Here is a 19,232-nt window from a genome sequence, read left to right on the forward strand (position 1 = left end):
AGGAATGTTAATTTGCTCAGAGGAAATGTCTCCCCCAGCATGTCCTGCGTGTGCTCTGTTTATCTGGGATGGGGGTTGTTCCTATGGGAATGTTGAGATAGTGGAGAAAACAAGCCCACATGACCCCCACATGTCCCCGGTATTTTGAAAGCTGGGCCTCGAATTGAAACCTGACAGAAATGTCTAGGAATACCCAAGAGGCACCCATTATTTCGTTTCCTCTGTGTTTCTACGGCAACAGTCTGAAAACTTTGCATGGATGTTTTCATTCCTGGTGGCTTGAAGGGAAAACATGTAGGGAATGTGCAGCTGTAGAACATACGTAAAAACAGTTTGAACATAGCAAATGATGTATGATTTTTTCAAAAGATAACTGAAGCAGATTATGACATCTTTTGGTTCATGAAGTATACAGGTGAACTTGGCTTGATAACACATCTACATGGTTTTTTAATTAAAAAAATAATGTTTTTTTCACAATTACCAAGTTGGATATGTTTGGTTCTTGAGTTCTTGAGTAACTAACAAGTAATATCTTTAACAAAGAAAATCATATAATCGTTGATATGATGATATTTTCTGTAAGGAGATATTTATGTAACATTTATGGAAGGAGTCTCCAGTGTCAACGCTTTGTAACAGTCAGAGGTAAAGCTGTAAGTTTTCTGACATCTTCAGGACAGAGGAGTTTACGCTTTTCAGTTTCTCAGTATCATGACGAGAAAGAAAAAACAGAGGCTTGTGAGGGAACGGCCGTTTATAGCTGCTATACCGTAAGTGATATCAGGAGCTAACTTGTTTTATGGATGTTCCATAGCGTTAAATGTAACTATAAATGGATATAAAGTAAATGTTGTTGTTTAATAAATCAAACATTGTAAAGGTTGACCAATTGCTGTATTATAAAAGGAATGAAACACTTTAGAATGTGCTGTTATAGGAAAATAATCAACTTCAGGGTGGCAACAGTAACTGCACTTCATCACACCACCCTATCGTTGATTATTTTCCTTTAACACTCAGTGTTTTATTCTTTGCTTATCTACCATTTTCAGTCAGACTTTTTTCACATTAGTTACTATTTTCAACTTAAGAAGTGTCCATGAAGTATTATTATTATTATTATTATTAATTAAATTGAGTAATTACTCCATTGTGATATGCAAATTATGTACTAAATACAGGTACTCACTATACTGTAAAATAAAAAATCATTTTTTGTAATTACATGCACAAATGTTATACCTGCTTCAAAAGATATTGTAAAGCTACAGCTACCAATTTTTAAAATAAATAATCTTTTATAACAGCACAGTTTACGTTTACAAATTTACGTTTAAAGTGGAACTTTATCTTCACCATCACTTCCAGCTTTCCGCTACAATTCATCATTCAGACTTTGGGAGGCAGAGACTATAAGGGGTATAAAGATCATTTTGTTTGGCCAAGATGGCCGCCCCGTTTTGATCATTTCAACGTTCAGCTATATGAGAAGTTTAGTTCATGGTTTTAGATTACAGGCAGGACCGGTTCTAGATATTTGGAGGCCCTAGGCAAAATTTATATTGGAGGACCCCTGGCCTCCTTCCCTCCACATTTCAGAATAAATAAAAAGCACTTGAAACAAATAAAATTTCTAACCTTTTTATTTATACAAAACCTGTTATCATTACTTGTATATATTTACTTAAATGTGCATATTAATTAAACTTTAACTAAGGTCAACACGAAAAAATATGAAAGGTCATCTGGACCAGCTCTTCTTCTTCTTCTCCTTCTTGTTCAGTAATTTATTTACAGTAACACACTAACCCACTATTTGGGATAACAAACATTTTTGCCTGGTCTATACAGTACAGTGGGGGGTAAAGTGCCATTTTTCTAGCTGGAGATGGACAATTTCCCCTCCTACTGAAGCAATGTAGGCTCGATTGTCATATCTATTGCATTTATAAACCTTAAATATGCACTATAACCAAATCAACAGTGGAAGTGAAGAAGACAAACTACTAAGCAGAAAGAATAGTTAACTTCCTCAGTTGTATTCGTATTCTTAAATTGTATTTATTCCGTAAATACAACAGCACAATTTATTTGAAAACTAAAAAAAGTATGAAGTAGGTTATTATGATCATGTAAACATCACCGGAATTTATACAGACAGTTGAGGTACTTTTTTGAAATAATAAACAATGGTCTAGCCTAGCTGCGATTGCTGTTTTTATTAAACTTTTACATTTTCTTTAGTATTTTGAATATCAGCTCCTGCTGATTCACTGTACAGTCGATCAGCTCGGATTCAAAACGTCATACGTGAATTTAACGCGTCACGGCGCTCGCGCTGTTTTGATCTCAGAATAAACCGGCTGTAATAATGATCCATCTTCAAATGGCACTGACGCGAATCAGCAGAATAAGGCTCCGTTTATTTTAATATACATTTACAATCAAAAATACATGATGACAGCTCACATACCTGCATCACGAGCTGCGCTTTCGTTGTTTCTTTTGAGTATAGGTTTGTTACGGTTATGGAGGCCCCACCTCCAAGCTCGAGGCCCTAGGCAATTGCCTGCTCTGACTATAGCTAGCACCGGGCCCTGATTACAGGAAGTCCCAGTGTGTCCTAAACCACATCAGCATGTCTGTGTGAATATGGTTTGAGGCAGAAATCTACAGAAAAGTTAATATTTTTGGTGACTTAAACCTCCATTGCTTGTTAGCTGCATCTGAGTTACACTGTAGCTCCATGTGTGAAACCAAAGATGCAAACAGACACCAAACATCATCCAGACCAAAACCAGATTAGTTTATCGAGGAAAAAATGTACAGTGAATATCAGGAAGGCAAAAGTTCCCTTTGTGATGATGGAATGATTTTGTAAACGATGTCAGAACAGCTGAAAAACCCATTAGCCATTAAGATTGCATGTGTTTGACTCGCTAATCCTTCCTCACTGTTGCACTGCATGACCATCAGTTTCCCCACAGGATCTCATTTCTGTCTGCTTTTTCTCACTGTTTTCTCTTTCATCACTCCGACAGGCCACTTTGAGGAAACTCCAGAACCGTCACAAACACCGGAGGTGCTGCCATACATAGCCCTGCAACTAACCCCGGCTCCAAATAGAGCCGTCCTGTCTGACTGCTAGGAATCCAGCCTGTCGTTTTATTGCTCGCAGTTCATTTTCTCTGGTGCTTTGCTCTGAGTGACACTTCACAGCTGAGGACAAAGGCGAGGCGATGGTTTTCTTCTCATTCATATTAATCCTATAATTGCGGAAACCTAGACTAGTGTATTGTGCTCATGGAGTTTTTATTTATTTATTTATTTAAAATTAAATCATAACCAGAAAAAAGAATCAAAATCAGTCACGTCCTGAATCAGGAACCAAGATACACAATGTAAAAGACAAGAAACACAAAAGACAAGGAAACAGGAAACACAGATAGACGTTGAAGTAAATAAAAAAAAAAAACACTTTGCGCAGGACCATGAGATGGACCGGATACAGAGACAAAAATAACAATCAAAAAAAAAAAACTGTAGCAATAGCATGAACTACACAGAATCATTTGGTAGATATGCTTGCTAAATAGCTAGCCATCCATCAGGATTTGAACTCAGAAACCTTCCAATCAGTATTCCTGAGTCGTAACCGCTGAGGCAGTGCTGCTGACTGAGACAACTCCTGCAGCTTGAGTGGCGAGATTGTAAACCAGTTCGGAATCGCTTGCAAGGGTCTGATGGTGTTCAGGGGAAGACCTGGCAGGATTGACTTGCAGTAGTCCAATCTCGACATGACAAGAGACTGAACAAGCACCTGAGTGGCCTCTGAGGACAGAAATGGCCGGATCCTCCTGACGTTGTAAAGGAGAAACCTGCGTGACCGAGTCAGCAGCGTCAGGCGAGAAGGATAGCTGGTTTGTTCACCAACTCCAAGCAGAAATTCACACTGTACTGTCACAAATAATGTTTTGGTTCCAATTTATTTAACAAATCATTAAATATTTTAATTTAAAAAAAGGAAAAAAAATGATTCTTCAATAAGGTTTAGCTTCCAAAACCTTGGAACTCTCTTTGATAAGAAATCTGTTGTAGCGTTTTGCACAGAGCCGTTAAGGTTTTTTTTTCCTCTGCATGAAAAAAGTTAATTCTGTTCACTTTTACATAGAACCTTAAAGCTGCTACATAAAGCCTGACAGCACAACGATTCCTTTTATTAATCAATTAATCAATTTATTAATTATCCATGCAATGCATTGAAATAAAAAACAAACAAACAAGAATTATAATTTTACTTTATAAACATATTTTTAAAAATTATCCTAGAGATTCATTTCATACAATTAAAAATTAAATAAATTTTCTTTGGAAAGTTTGAGTTAGTGTTAATTTCCTGTGAATGATTTCCCATTGTCACTCTCAAGGCCATGAAGACTTGAACATCATCTTTGTAAACTATGTTTTTTTTTTTAAAATAAATGTCGAAAAAATACATTCAGTAAGTCTTTAAAAATCATTTAACTGTTTCACTTTTATTATATAAAAAAAACCTCTGTTGTTTTGACCTGAACATAATCCTGCTGCTGTTTATTGATGGGGCTGTAAGTGTGTATTTAAACAGTTTTTACAACACACAAGTGGGACCGAGGCAGTCTAAACAGTGCCTCTTCATCTTTCGTGTGTTTGTGTGTGTGTTGGAGTAACTTGGAAGCGCTAGTGAGAAAAACAACCATTAATCCTTCCTCCTTCTACTGGCCAACATTACGACAAAATAAACATACTCCACTGCACTGGAATTCGATTTAACTTTATTTTGTGCAAGATTTACTTCTCATACACTTCAATCATAAATGACATGTTTATATAGATACATAGAGATTATAAAATGTACATGAAATTACATAAAAAATCTCAAAAATCTTTAAAAACTCCTGAACAGGGAAGTAACGCTGTAACACAAGTAACACTGAAAAACTTGTAGTGGTGTTTTATTATACAACATTTTTTATTTTCAGTTTGAAGTATTTCCTTGCTTTTTCTAAAGTGGACTTTCACATATCTTTGGGAGTAGAAATGGCAAGACGTTTGATAATGAGCAATTTCCTCGCATTAATATTTGGCTTTAACTGCTGCCTGATACATAAATTCAAATGATTGTAGATAAAAAAAAGAGGAAAAACCCTAAATTTCCACTGTAAGAAAATTAGTGCAAGAGTTACGAGTCACAGAATCAGTAGTTTTGTGAAAGTGTGAGTTGTTGTTTATTAAAATTTCCTGTTGTTGATGTCACACAAGAGATATATGGTCATAAGCTTCAATTTCGTGCTACCGATGTTTGCCAGATCTGGACATCAGATGAGGCTTGGCTGAACTGAGGTAGGATGAAAATGAGTGTAAATTGAGCTTCGTTAGATTTTGACTATAATGTAGGACCCAGATGAGATGGTACAGTAAAACCAGACAGACGGCAGTGCTGATTAATCTGAACAAATAGTAGCATAGAAAGTAGCTAAAGCAGGAGCACTCAGTAGGTAAACTTATTCGAAATTAGATTCGTACAATATGTGATATTTTTACCGCAGCGCTGTTTAATTCTGGATCTGTTCGGTCAGATGGTGCAGCTGCAAATCGCAGGTTTATATTAATGCGTCCGTTCTAATACATTATCATTTCCATAGTAAAAAAAACATTCACAGCTAGACATTCCACATAAATGGATTAAAAAAACATGTAATTATTGATATGGTGACGTTTTCTGTATGGAGATGTTTATTTAACAGTCATGGAAGGAGTCTCCAGTGTCAGTGCTTGTGAACAGTCAGACATAAAGCTGTAATCTTAAGTTTTCAGACATTTTCAGGAGTTTACGATTTGCAGTTTCTCAGTAACATGACAAGCTGCATTTTTTGTTTTTTTTTGTTTTTTAAATCTTATTAACATCAAGATACAGAGAAAAGCAATGAGCATAGCTGCTATAACGTAAATGAGAACAGGAACTACCTTGTTTCATGGACATGCCACAACATTAAAGGTAACCATAAATGGATTAAAAGTATGATGTGTTGTTCTTTAATTAGTAAAATTTTTCAGTGTTTAATCAAGTTGCTGTGGTTTAAGAGGAATTTTGGGACATGCTGTTATAGGAAATTAATCAACTTCAGAGTGGTAGCAGTAACTCGTTTCTTGTCATTACTTTCTTATTAGGTAAAAGACCTTGTCCAAACCAAAATGTGTAAAAAAAAGTATATAAATTCATTCATTTTGAAAAGACCTCAAAAGAGAAAAGAGGAAAAAACAAAAATACACACAAGTTCACACCAAATCTGTAGAAGTTCTGAGTGAATGCAGTTTTTTTGAATCTCATTTGATGGTAATTAAAAAGTGAGTAAAAATAAATTTGTCCAAAAAAGTTCTATAGACATTCATCTTGCTATCACAAAAATAAAGAAGATAAACATGTGCTACAATCATAAGACAATGCTAAGAGTGAAAATGTGACTATAGTGGTGAGGAGAGGAATGAATCAGGAACAGCGGACATCTATAAAATGTTATATTTATTCGTTAAAATTCATGACGCCCTCGAATCCGTGGTACGTGAACGGCTCCAGTGTCGGGCTACACAGGTGTTTGTCTAAACACGCCATCTTGTTGTACTCACAGTCTCTTTCTGATCCTGGCTTGAAGTAGACTCCATCGGCCGAATGGATGGATGGATCTTCATCAAAGTAATTATGCGGGCGGATGAGGACAGCACCTCCATTTCCCACCGTCACCGTGTTGGGGATGTCCTCGGCGTTAGGGATGTGGAGGAAACCCACCGTTACCCAGGCAACCAGATCCTGAACAAATAGAGATCAACATAATTACTACGAAATAGCTACGAAATAAACGGATTCCTGTCATTTATGATCATGTTTTTAATTCTCTTTTGAAGAAAGTGTAAACTCCTCTGTCCTGACGATGTCAGAAAACTTAAGGTTACAGCTTTACCTCTGACTGTTACAAAGCGCTGACACTGGAGACTCCTTCCATAAACATTTTTTAAAAAAATCACCATATCAGTGAGATAAAGTTTTTCTTTGTTAAATAACGTAATAGAACGACTGCATTAATATAAACGTGTGATGTGAATTACAGCTGGAACTACTATCCCAGCTGTGCTGTTAATCAACACCCTTTGACCAATCAGAATCCAGAATTCAACAGCGCTGTGGTAAAAAAGGATTTAATGAACATTATAACGCCTTTCTGCTGCTCACCTCATTCTCAATGCTCTCATTATCCTTGATGTAGTTGCTGAAGTCGACTACTGGGTTCCACATGTTATTCTGACTGTACAGACTGCTGCAGGTCTGTTCTGTGTCTTTATGCTTCGTTATGGCAACTTTGTACCTGAGAGGATGAAAAGAAGGAAAGAAAGATCAGGAAGTGATATTACAGAACTATGTATTGTGTATTACGTACAGTATAATAAATAATTTATATTCAAAAACACATTTATTCACATCTGGGTGTGTCTTTGAGAACAGCAGAATGGATGGCTGTGTTTTGGAGAATTACAGATGGGTGTGTCTTTCGGTGGGATGTATGGGTGTGTCTTCAAGTGGGTCAAATGGGCGTGCCTTTGAGTGGGACAGACGGGTGTGTCTTTGAGCCAGACAGATGGGTGTGGGTGGGACAGGTGGGCGTGGCTATTTGTCTGGGACAGGGGCATGTCTTCAAGCAGGGCAGATGGGCATGTCTTTGAGTGGGACAGATTGGTGGGCCTTAGAGTGGGATAGATGTGTGTGTCTTTCTGCATGGGACAGGTGGGCGTGTCTTTGAGCAGGGCAGATGGGTGTGTCTTTGAATGGGACAAAATGGGCATGTCTTTGAGTGGGTTGGATGGGCAAGTCTTTGAGAGGGACAAACGGGTGTGTCTTTCAGTGGAATGTATCGGGGCGTTTTCAAGTTGGACAGATGGGTGTGTCTTTGAGCCAGACAGATGGATGTCTTTTTGCATGGGACAGGTGGGCATGGCTATTTGTTTGGGACAAGGGCAAGTCTTTGAGTGGGTCAGATGGGCTTGTCTTTGAATGGGACAAATGGGTGGGTCATAGGGTAGGACAGGTGGGCGTGTCTTTTTGCATGGGTGGGTTGTGTCTTTTTGCTTTGAGTGGGTTGGATGGGCAAGTCTTCGAGAGGGATAGATGGGCGTGTCTTTAAGTGGGGTGCAGGTGTTTTATTGGGTGTTTTATTTGAGGGGAATGGATGGGAGTGACTGAGTGAGACAGGTGGCTGTTTCTTTGAGTAGGATAGACGGGAGTGTCTTTGAGTGGGAAAGATGGGCATGTCTTTGAGAGGGACAGGTGGGCGTGTCTTTGACTATGTCTCTGACTAGGCTTACATTACATTTTCAAACATTAGCAACATTTATGCTGGCAATATAAGAGCCAGAGATAAGCACTGGAATTCAGACACACCCTGCGTCTCAGTTCACCTACGTATACATGCACTAAAAGTATGGCATCTTCTTGTGAAGAAAAAGGAGATACTTTTGAGTATGTAGCAAAAGAATATGCAAGAACTGGGACATTCCTTACATGTATTATACTTTTCAGAACTTCTGTAAATATCTAAGATATGTGGTTGCCAAGTTTTATACTAAACCCCCTGGAAATGAAATAAACTTTCTCTCACCGTGCCCAGGACATGCTCCTCTCCTCCGGCTCGCTCTCTGGGAGGTGATCTCCAGCCAAACTAATCACCTGCAGCTTGTACGTGCGCTGGTGGCCCCACCGGTTCTTCTGATTGCTGGCCACGTGGAGGTAACGGGGAATCTTAGTGCCGTATCGAAGCGCCGCCTCCTGCTCGGTCCTGAGCTGATTCTCCACCAGTTTGGGGATTTTGGCCTTGCGTTCGGTCATCCAGGGCAAAGACACCTCCTCATACTCCATGTCTTTGGTCTGGAACACGTTCCTCACTCCTTCAGAGACAGAAGGCAAAGCATTAGTGATTAACAGGATGCTACAGGAAGCACAGTGAGCTGCTGAGCTCAGCTGGTGCTCAGTAAGAGATTTTTCCCTGACAGATATACCATCTATCATAAAATTATAGAATATTAATAATAATATTAAGAGCCAAAGAGCCAAAGAGATTAGCCATTCAGAAAATGATCTTAAACTTGGGCCTAACCCTACGCAAAGTAATTTATAATAACGAAAAAGCAAATGTAAAAACAAGCAAACAAAAAAAACCCAGTAAAAATATTTCACTGCTAAGCAATGCATATGTTTTATTACTAACTGTAATACATGAACTCTGATGAACAACATGGTTTAATGAGTTGCTAGGCTAGCTTTTATTTGCTCAGTTAGCTTTCACTCACTAGGTTAGCTTTTGCTTGCTAGTTAGCGTTCACGCGATCAGTTGCTTATGTTTAAGGAGACCATTCAAGTGGCCTGTGATATTGTACATTCTAGTCTCTCATATCTTTAATCTCTCTTTAAAAAGAGATCTTTGCTTATCTTTGTCTATGCTAACATGTCCTGGCTGATTGACTATGTCTGGCATAAGGAGAAAACTATTTACATTTCATTTTTGGCTGAATTCCTCGTTTCTACTCGTTTAAAGCCTGCGTTTTTTTTTTTTCTTGAACTTGCACATGCATCCAACACGTCCATGTCCCTGGAGAAATGCACAGTGGAGCCAAAAGACTGAGAGCACTAGTGAAATTCTCCTGCTTTGAATTCTGTTCTCTTTTCTTTACAAATTATATTACTGACAATAGCTTGAGTGAAAAGTAGAATCTTTAAAATATGTACATGAACCTCAGATTTTCTTAGAAGTTAGTTTGTCCTCTCTTTGCTTTAATGACAGTGTGAACTCGAGCTGGCACGGACTCCACAAGATTGTGCAAAACCTTATGATCCATTTTAGATCAAATCCATCTTTGTTTTAAATATTTCAAAATTCTGTTTATTTCATATTTTAAACGAAATCCCAGATTTTCAATGTGGTCTCAGACTTTTGGTCCCCACTGTACAGGAATGTTTTCCAGCTGAAATATTATCTCTATTATCCTGTATATTAGACTATAAAGAACAAAATGCAACTTCAGTTGGGTTTAAAACAAAACATTAAGGTTATAGGATTTTCAAAAGTAAATTTATGAATTATTTTAGGACTTGATTTATTTACTGGGAAAATGGGTTCAAATATAAAACACAGTGGATTTTTTTTTTAAATAATCATATCCAAGCAGAAATAACAGTGTAATAATCAGTATATAATATTTTGCTTTATAGTTTTTTAAAAAAAAAAAAAAGGTTTAAGAAAAAAGTTATGGTTTGGCTCATTTTTAGTTTTGCATTGGAGTAACTTAAAGGTTAATCACACACAAACACACACACATATGTATATATAAATTTTGCTCAGTGTTCGTTAATATTTATATTATAACAATATTATGTTCAGAATTTACTCATAGTAACATTTAAAACTATGTTCATGTTCAATAATTAAATTTAATAACTTTAATTCACTTAAGTTACAGCATAATAAAATTAGCAACAGTGTAGAGCTACTTGCTAGTTTTGCCTTTTTTTTCTAAAAGAAGCTAAGCTACCGTATAATAAAACATTTAAGCTACCTCATTTTTCTGTAAGTTAAAACTTTTTTTTTTTTTCAAAAGATGCCACTCAAGAACTATTTAAGTTTTGTTTAAAAAATACATGTACAAACCATGCTAGGTGTTTTGTTTGCCAGCAGTAAAGCTAAATTATTTAACACATTGCTTAAAATATCTCAGGAGTTAGATTTAAATGCTTCAGCCAGCTAACATGAATTAAATTTCTCTCTGAATAAACACAGGAAATAAAACCATGCTGTTTCTCTAAAAGACGTATAGACGACGCCATTTTGTATTGTCTCGGAGCTTTATAGTGAGACACTACAGGATAATAAAAAGAAAAAAAAATAGATTTAACAATTAATCTTTGCCAGTTGCTGATATTTTTGTATTAGAACTTTTTTAAAAATTACATTTATTTATACAAATGAGGCTTTATATAGTTAAATACGTGCAAATTTGCATACATAAAACAGAATAGTCTTTTGATGTTAGAATTTAAATATTTTTATTTGACTGTGAAGGCGGTCTCAAGAGAACAGTTTGCTGGAATGTCATGTCTTCATACCAAGCACTTTAATTTTTTATTTTTTAAAAATATTTTTCAGTATAAAATCTAACATAAATCAAAGAATAATCAACATTTTGGGAAATTCCTTTGCTTCTACTTAGGGATAACTATGAACATGTAAGATTCATATAGAGAAAATGTTTTATTCAGAATATGGAAAAAAAGAGTTTGAGATTTGTTGGAAAATGATTTTAGAAATAGAATGTGGTTTAATGTGTTTGCTATCTAGTTAGTGTGGTTTATAAGGTTTAAAAAGGAAACTGATGTGCATATCATAATGACACATAAATTGATGTATATGTCAGGAAACAAGCTTTTTGGGGATATATGGCACGATGTGACTGAAATGCCCCGCCCACTTCACAAAGTTTAATATTTTTGATATTTTTATTACTACAGTTTAAGAGAAAATGTGTTATAGATGCAATTTATCCAAACATATGAAAAAACGATGTAAGCAAACTCATTATTTCAATCGTCCTATAGCGTCTTGCTTTAAAATAAATAAACCCACGTCCCAGCTCACCAGTGCTAAACCAAATATATATATATATATATATATATATGTGTGTGTGTGTGTGTGTGTGTGTGTAAATAAATAAATAAATAAATAAATACATATGCTTATATGTAATATATATATATATATATATATATATATATATATATATATATATATATATATATATATATATATATATATTAAACTGCTTGCTAATGGGCGATAATCACAGCAGTGGTCACTAACCTAAAACATCCAGATCCACCTTGAAGTTAACGAAGTGCGTGTGGATGTTTCCGAGCACGTTTTCAGCAACCTGGTGGCCGTACTTGAGACTACCGGGCACTTTATAAGAGGATGATATATAACCCGTTGCGTGAACTCTGGCCTCCACCGTGCCGCTCTGGTAGAAGATGAAGTCCCAGATGTAGTCATAGTTGCCAATGGCTGTGATGGAGCGGATATACAGGGCGCTGTTGGTCAGGCCTCCATAGCTGTTCTGGAAGAAATCCGAAAAGTGACGGCGTAGTGGCCGTCCCACGTCGTGCTCGAAGACGCAGATGGCATTGCGGAAAAGCTGTGTGGTGTTGATGTCGATGTAGCGGTAAACATCTATGTAAGTGGCTGAATACGGACAATCAACGCCTCGCACCAGTTCGTGGGCGAATCGGCCAATGCCGATGCTTGTGTCCAGAAATTTGGTGAGCATCATCCCTGGAGTTATGGAGCCGTACACGGACATGGCCTCCTGGACGCTGAGCTCGTAGATGATCCTTTCTCCTTTGAAGCGAACGTCGAACACTCGCATGCCGGTCAGTGAGCTCAGGCCGAATGCAAACCTCCAGTCCTGGTAAATGACCTGGTTGTGCTTCACGCTGAAGCGCTTGCCTTGGAGGTAATACTGATGCGGTCCCAGTCCCGTAGGTTCGCTTCTTGGTTTCAGCGAGGCGTAATTAGAGATTTCTTTAAAGACAATCTTTTCAAAAGAACCTGCTGCATAGCTTTTTTTAAAACTCTCAATGCTGTCAAAGTAGATGCCGTTGTACAAGAGCTTTTCAATGGTCCAGTCCGAGGAGTTTTTACTTTCATGACAGACTAAAATTTCAAAGCCAACTGGATGGATATACATGCCACTGAAATCACGAAAAAATGATACCCATGTCTTTCGATCACCTGATTGTACTCCTCTGGGCATCCCTTCGAAAACGTTCAGGTTCGGTTTTTTTGGGTCATAACCAAAGCTCTCCTTCAGTTCTGTCTTCAGCTGGTTGAAGACATCATCATACACTAATGTGAAAAGCTGCACGTATTCCCCAATGGTCACAGGCCGGGCTGTGAAAGGTAGGCTCTCCACGTTGTACTTCTCCTTTGTGACATCCCGATGGTGGATGGGACCAGACAGAGGTCCCACGACGTACTCTTTGAGGTAGTTAAACTCTCCAAAAAACACCACAACGCTGGCTTGGCGCTCGGGTTTGAGTCCCTGAGAATCCAGGTATCTCAGCGCTTCTGCTTTTTTCGGAAGCACAAGGTCAATCAAAAAGATGTAGTTCTCTGATGCTTTTGCAATGGCGGAGCGAGAAATCTTCAAGTCCTTCAGATTCCACATGTAATCACGGACCATCTGGTACTCCTTGGGGGTGAGGTCGGCGAATATCAGGCTGTGGTCCGTGTGGTTGGCCGCCACCGTTCCTTGTGATTGCATCTGGCATTTTGGAAGCCTGTTTGAATTCAGGCATATCAAAACGATATTCAGTATCACTGAGATGAGGCTGAGGAGAATCAGCAGGCACTTGACAAGGGAGTTGGTCACTTGAGAAACCATGCCTCTGAGGAAGCGAAGGGCCGGAGCTTGGTGTGCCTTTGCTGGAGGAGCTGAGATGTGAACAAAACTGCACCGTGTGGTCTGGTTAAATGCATGAGAGTGAAACCACACCCATACGATCCCTATTCTCAGTTCTCAGGCTCTAAAATATGCCTCCTGTTTTATCACCATTGTGTTACATCCTTCCACTCAGCATGATCCATGCTGATCATCTCATCGGGTGAGAACCACGTTTTTCTATTTTTAGAGAAGGGAGTAAGAAATCGATCCAAGACAACAAAACCACAGCATTGTTTTTAAGTCATGAACCAGCAGAGCTCCTCTTTTCTAAAAAAAGAGGAGTAATAAGAAAAGTATGCATAGTATTGTTCAAAATGTGAAGTTTCTGTAGAACTGTAGAACAAACAGTAATTTGGGGGTTTGAAAGGATTTATGGATTTGAATTTCAGGTATTGGGATGCAAGTATGGAATTAAATGGAATTAAAGCTCAACTAATCTCTCAAACAAATTCAGAAGGCTCAGGAAAACTCTCATGGAAAAAAAACCCTACAATATCTACATCTACAATATCTACATTCTGAAGAAAAATATGATCTGAACGGTTTTGCATGCAAAAGATATCAGCCAGGAGAAAAATGTGCTTACCTTCTGCCCAAGTAATTTAGTGGTGAAAAGGGATTCTGGAAATCTGCAGCCGTTTATGTGTTTAAGTTATAAATCCACCATCTGTGGTGGACACAAGCATGTGAACTTTCTACAACTCGCACAGGAATTAGAGCGCTTTCTACATATTGAGGAGTATATATGAATTCCAAAAGTGGAGTTCACTCCAGGGGAAACCTGATCATTAACATCTGAGCTGATAAAAATCTGTTACGGTCGTCTTGACTAGCTCATTTTGTTTGCCTTCCAGGAGGGAATGTTTGCTGATGATTTGCTCTGAGCTTCACTTCAGTGACTGCCCTCGCTGACAAAATCCAGATGTTCCTCCAGTTTACACATCTGCTCCAGTGATGGTCTTTAACAAGGGTCTGGCAGCTTTCAAAGACTTTTTGAATAGAAATACAATATGGAACTGCTGTATTACGATTTCATGAGGAATGTTTCTGATTCAATGATATGTTTCTATAATAAACTATCTAACCCTTTCTCACAGTACGCTGGCACTCCATTCTGCCAGCAGAATGGAAATCGTCTTATCAGACATTTTCAGTCAGTATAAACAAATGAATTATTTTATCTCCTCAAGTCTGTTATAAGATTAGTAAGGACACTGTTGGGTTTCTGTGTGTAGAGTATCGTGACTCTGTGATTAGCTGTTGGTGAGCAGGGCGCTGGGAAAAGGGAGGGGTGTGATCAGGGCAATTCACACCTCTCAAGCAAAATGCAGCATAGTAGAATACGAAGAGACTGATAATTGTGTGCAGGCCAAAAACTAACAGAGCTATCATATGAATAAAAATCAGTTTATTGACCTTTAGTTAACCCCAGGACGTTTTCCACAATATTCCAGTGATTTGAATTTATTTAAATCGCACTGTTTATTGATAACGGTCCTCCTGAAAATGAGAATGTTTAATTTATGATTAGAGTACACACACACACACACACACACACACACATACACACATCTATATATATATATATATATATATATATATATATGTATATGTGTGTGTGTGTGTGTGTGTGTGTGTGTGTGTGATTAACCTTTAATTTACTCCAATGCAAAACTAAAAATGAGCCAAACCATAACTTATGATTATGACAATTTATGATTTATGACTTATGATTTATGATTAAATTAAAGGTTAATCACACACACACACACACACACACACACATATATATATATATATATATATATATATATATATATATGTGTGTGTGTGTGTGTGTGTGTGTGTGTGTGTGTGTGTGTGTGATTAACCTTTAATTTACTCCAATGCAAAACTAAAAATGAGCCAAACCATAACTTTTTTCTTAAACCTTTTTTTTTTTTTTTAACTATATAGCAATAATTTAAATTTGTTTAAATACAAAATTGCAAAAAAACCTCAAATGAAGTATCAGTTATGTGCACACTATAGACAGAGTTAGCGTTGCTTCCAACTGTGAGTAATCAAAGTTTGGGATTTTTTTTTTAACTAAACCTTGACTGATACTTTTCCAGAACTTTGTCCTGGACATGTTTTGATCACTTCTTGGTCTTTATGATGCTGTTTGTTTAAGTATGTTCTCTAACAAACTCTGGGATCTTCCAGGAACAGGTATATTAATATTCAGATCACGTGACTCTTTAATTTGGACTCCATAAATTATAATTATATGACTTTTGATAGTGACCAGAACTAATTTAGGGGTTTCTCAGCAATGGGGGTAAATACTTATATTTACGCCTTTTAATTTTTAAATTGATGAAAATGATTTTTCCAGTTCCCAGTTCGATATTATGGGATATTTTTTATTCATGACGCTGTATAATCTCAGTTACATCCACTTCAGTTCCAGGTTTTAATACAACAAAATGTGAAAAAGTTCAAGGGGGTGTGAATACTTATGCAAGCCACAGTATAGTGATTTCATAATGATCTATGAGTTAACCACATTCTCCTGTGGTGTTATTTATTTTTTTTATTTTCTATTTTTCAATATTTTTTGTTATAACATTTAAGAAAAAAATTCTCCAAACATTCTCCAGTTTCTAAACTCTCAGATAAACTTGTTCTATCAGGTTCTATCCATTAGTCAGTTATCATCCAGATTATAGAATTTATCATTCATAATTTATTTATAATTCACAATCCATCACAAATAGGCTACGCCACTATCAACTCCACCCCTCCTTAGAAACCAAATGGATGCCACTGACTTTATAATTAATTAAATATGTTTAAGGCTCGTAGACTTGTTTCATGTCATGTTTGTTTGCATCAGGCTCTCCAAAAAAAACAAAACAAAAAAACCCCAAAGAAACAGTGTAGAAAAATCTAAAATCCTCCTCTCTCCTTGTTCCTTAATTCTTGACCACGTTTAAAGAATTGATACGCGTGGCGTGTTTTGAAAAGATTTCCAGGTCACGGGTTGAAGTTCCCTTGACATTAGGAAGTGCATCAGAGGTCAAAGGTCACTCCAGAGCCTGGCTTTAGTTAAATGTTTATGTTGCTTTTGGCTTTCTTCCCCTTGGGACTGTCTCCAAATGTCCTCTAACTGCAGGCTCTTTGCTTCCATGCTAACACTTCCAAGAAGCCGTTCAGCTTTGTGTGAGCAGGAAGCACACTGACCCCAAACTGAACCGATGTGGAATAAATACACTTCAAAAACGGTGCAATTAGATACGGGGCCAATCAACCATTTATCCTCCAGAATGACAGAAAAAAACAAAACCTAGCCATAATGTTAGACAATTACAGCAGTAATAATGTGCATAGAGCGTGGGAAAAATGGTTCAAAAAGAAGAAGTCATGAAAACAATTGAGAATGGTGTAGATTGTATGCACTCAAGTATGTAAGCATCAGTGGCAGAGTTTAAATTAATTTAGATCAGACGATCATAGGACATCAGAACAGTAGTTTACTTAACCAACATGCCTAGATACCTCATATCAGAAAGAGAAGTAATGTTAATGTTAATGATGACATAAATAACCAGCTTGCTAGCTTAAAATTTTAAGAGAAAAACAATAAAACGGCTGTTTTTAAATCTGAAACTAAATAATGATTTCAGTAGCTTTCTCATTTCCTCCCTGGGTGTCTGTTTCCATCACTATTAGTTACATTATTTACATATTTTACTATAAATCTTACACACAGCTCACAGGGAGACTCATTATTCATACGGTAATCATACACCATTATAATGTAAAGCACAAAATATAACATAAATTGTCTTAAAGATGCAGTCAGTGATCATTCAAAAGTCCAAAGCCATGCCCCTGAAACGTTCACGTGCTCCTGAGGCGAGAACGCCTGAACGCTTGAGCGAGAGGCGGAGCTTTCTGAACAGACAGGTGAGTAGACACGTCTCTTTGTCCTGATTGGCTGATGTTTTTGGTCTACGTCATGAGTTTTGAGTTTTTTCTCTGTTTATAGCTGAAGCGCCACAGAGACCAGAGTTTCTTCTCAGTAGATTATTTACTGAAAATAAAAAAAATCTGATCACTGAATCCTGAATTACAAGAAATCGTTTGAATTATTTATCTGAGTCTTTAATTATAAGAAAACCCAAGAAAAGATTTGTTTCAATGTGAGAGATTTATTGCCCACTTGGAACAGAGGAGGACGGTCACTAAGGGCCAAGATTAAAAAAAAGATAAGTCAGTATTTACAGTGGGTTTAAAAAGTATTCACACCCCCTCAGATTTTGCACATTTTATTGTGTTACAGGGTTATATAGGGGGAAGTTTCAGCCATTTCAGTACTGAATGTACTCACAAATCTTCTGAACTGAAAAGTTGACTCTAAACACAACCCTAAGTGTAAATCTTTTCAACTCCTCTCTCCACTTCCACAGAGATCTCACGTTTGCCTCTTTGGCTTCCTGATCTTTCTCCTTGCCTTCATCTTGAGTCAGTTCTAAAATCCTGAGCCCTTCCTCTCTTTCTCCTTCTCCATGTTCTCACTCACTTTCTCACACTTGAACATTATTCTGTCCATTTCAGCCAAAAAAGATTCTCTTCATTTCATCCCTTTCCTTCACCAGAGCCTTAATCTCTTCTCTCCTTCGAGATTGTCTGACGTTGCTCTCTCGAGTGGACCTCAAGCCTCTCTAACTCTTCCTCCATCTGCTGTCTCTCCTGATTGTTGTCCATCTTCTGTGATCTCGCTGGTTTCTGGAACCAGCATGTGGGAAAGTTCTTCAGCTTCCTGTCAGTTCTCTTGAGCTCCTCCATTATCTGGAGCTCCTTCTTCTCTCATTATTCTTAAGCCCTCTTCAGGTTCTCCATCTCTTCTGTCATCTCATCCAGCATCTTGTCAGAATATGTTCAATATCTCATTCTCTGAACTCCAGTCTTTCAGCTTCCTGTATGTTTCCAGTCGCACCTCTCGTCAGTCCAGTAGTTCTTCTCCTTTTCCAGCTTCTGCCTCATCTCCCTCTCTCCTCACTTCCTCCTCCATCTCCTTCAGCAGGTCTTTATCAGACTTTGTCTTCTCGCCCATTTTATTTATCCTGTAAAAAATTTTAATTAAAAAAATTAATTAGGTTCTTAGGCTAGGGTCTCTAGAAAGCTAGCTAACATTAGGCTAAATGTTATATTGTGTAAACCTGTAGCCAAGGTTGCTATGAAGTTAGCTAACATCAGGCTAACTATTATATTAGGCTATATAGCTAGGCCTAAACATGCTGATTACATCCCATGCATTCTTTTGGACTGAAGGTTAAGATTATTAGAAATAAATTATAAATATGATAGTGTACCTTCTATAAATATGGCAGTTCAACCTATCCTTTTTCTAATCAATAATCCATACAATGTCAATTCATCATTCTTCACTGACTAGATGTTGTTGAAATAATACAATTGTAAATCCATGGAAGGAGGAAAATGGTTTAAAAGCATTTAAAAGCATCGTTTTTAAAGTAGAACTCGACACCAGTGGCGTCCACAGGGATGCCTCCACCTCCAACACGTAGTGCATCTTGTTACTAATTTGTACACCTGACATACCTGTAAACTATACTGCTGTACTACTGGTGTCCCTTATTTTTCCTCAT

The 19,232-nt window shown here is 37.4% G+C and overlaps 1 protein-coding gene across 1 annotated transcript; it reads right to left on the minus strand.

Moving 5' to 3' along the window:
• Positions 1 to 4,797: 4,797 nt before the first annotated feature.
• On the minus strand, positions 4,798 to 13,518 carry aoc2 (amine oxidase copper containing 2). The gene is made up of 4 exons (XM_034309965.2): positions 11,937 to 13,518; positions 8,688 to 8,973; positions 7,268 to 7,400; positions 4,798 to 6,847 (listed from the first exon to the last, which is right to left on the minus strand). Exons 1-4 carry the CDS (start codon positions 13,513 to 13,515, stop codon positions 6,563 to 6,565), a joined length of 2,283 nt encoding a protein of 760 aa, XP_034165856.1. The 5' UTR covers positions 13,516 to 13,518; the 3' UTR covers positions 4,798 to 6,562.
• Between the last annotated feature and the right edge of the window lie 5,714 nt (positions 13,519 to 19,232).

The sequence above is a fragment of the Pangasianodon hypophthalmus genome, chromosome 13, assembly GCF_027358585.1.
Source record: "Pangasianodon hypophthalmus isolate fPanHyp1 chromosome 13, fPanHyp1.pri, whole genome shotgun sequence".
In the NCBI taxonomy this organism is placed as follows: domain Eukaryota; kingdom Metazoa; phylum Chordata; class Actinopteri; order Siluriformes; family Pangasiidae; genus Pangasianodon; species Pangasianodon hypophthalmus.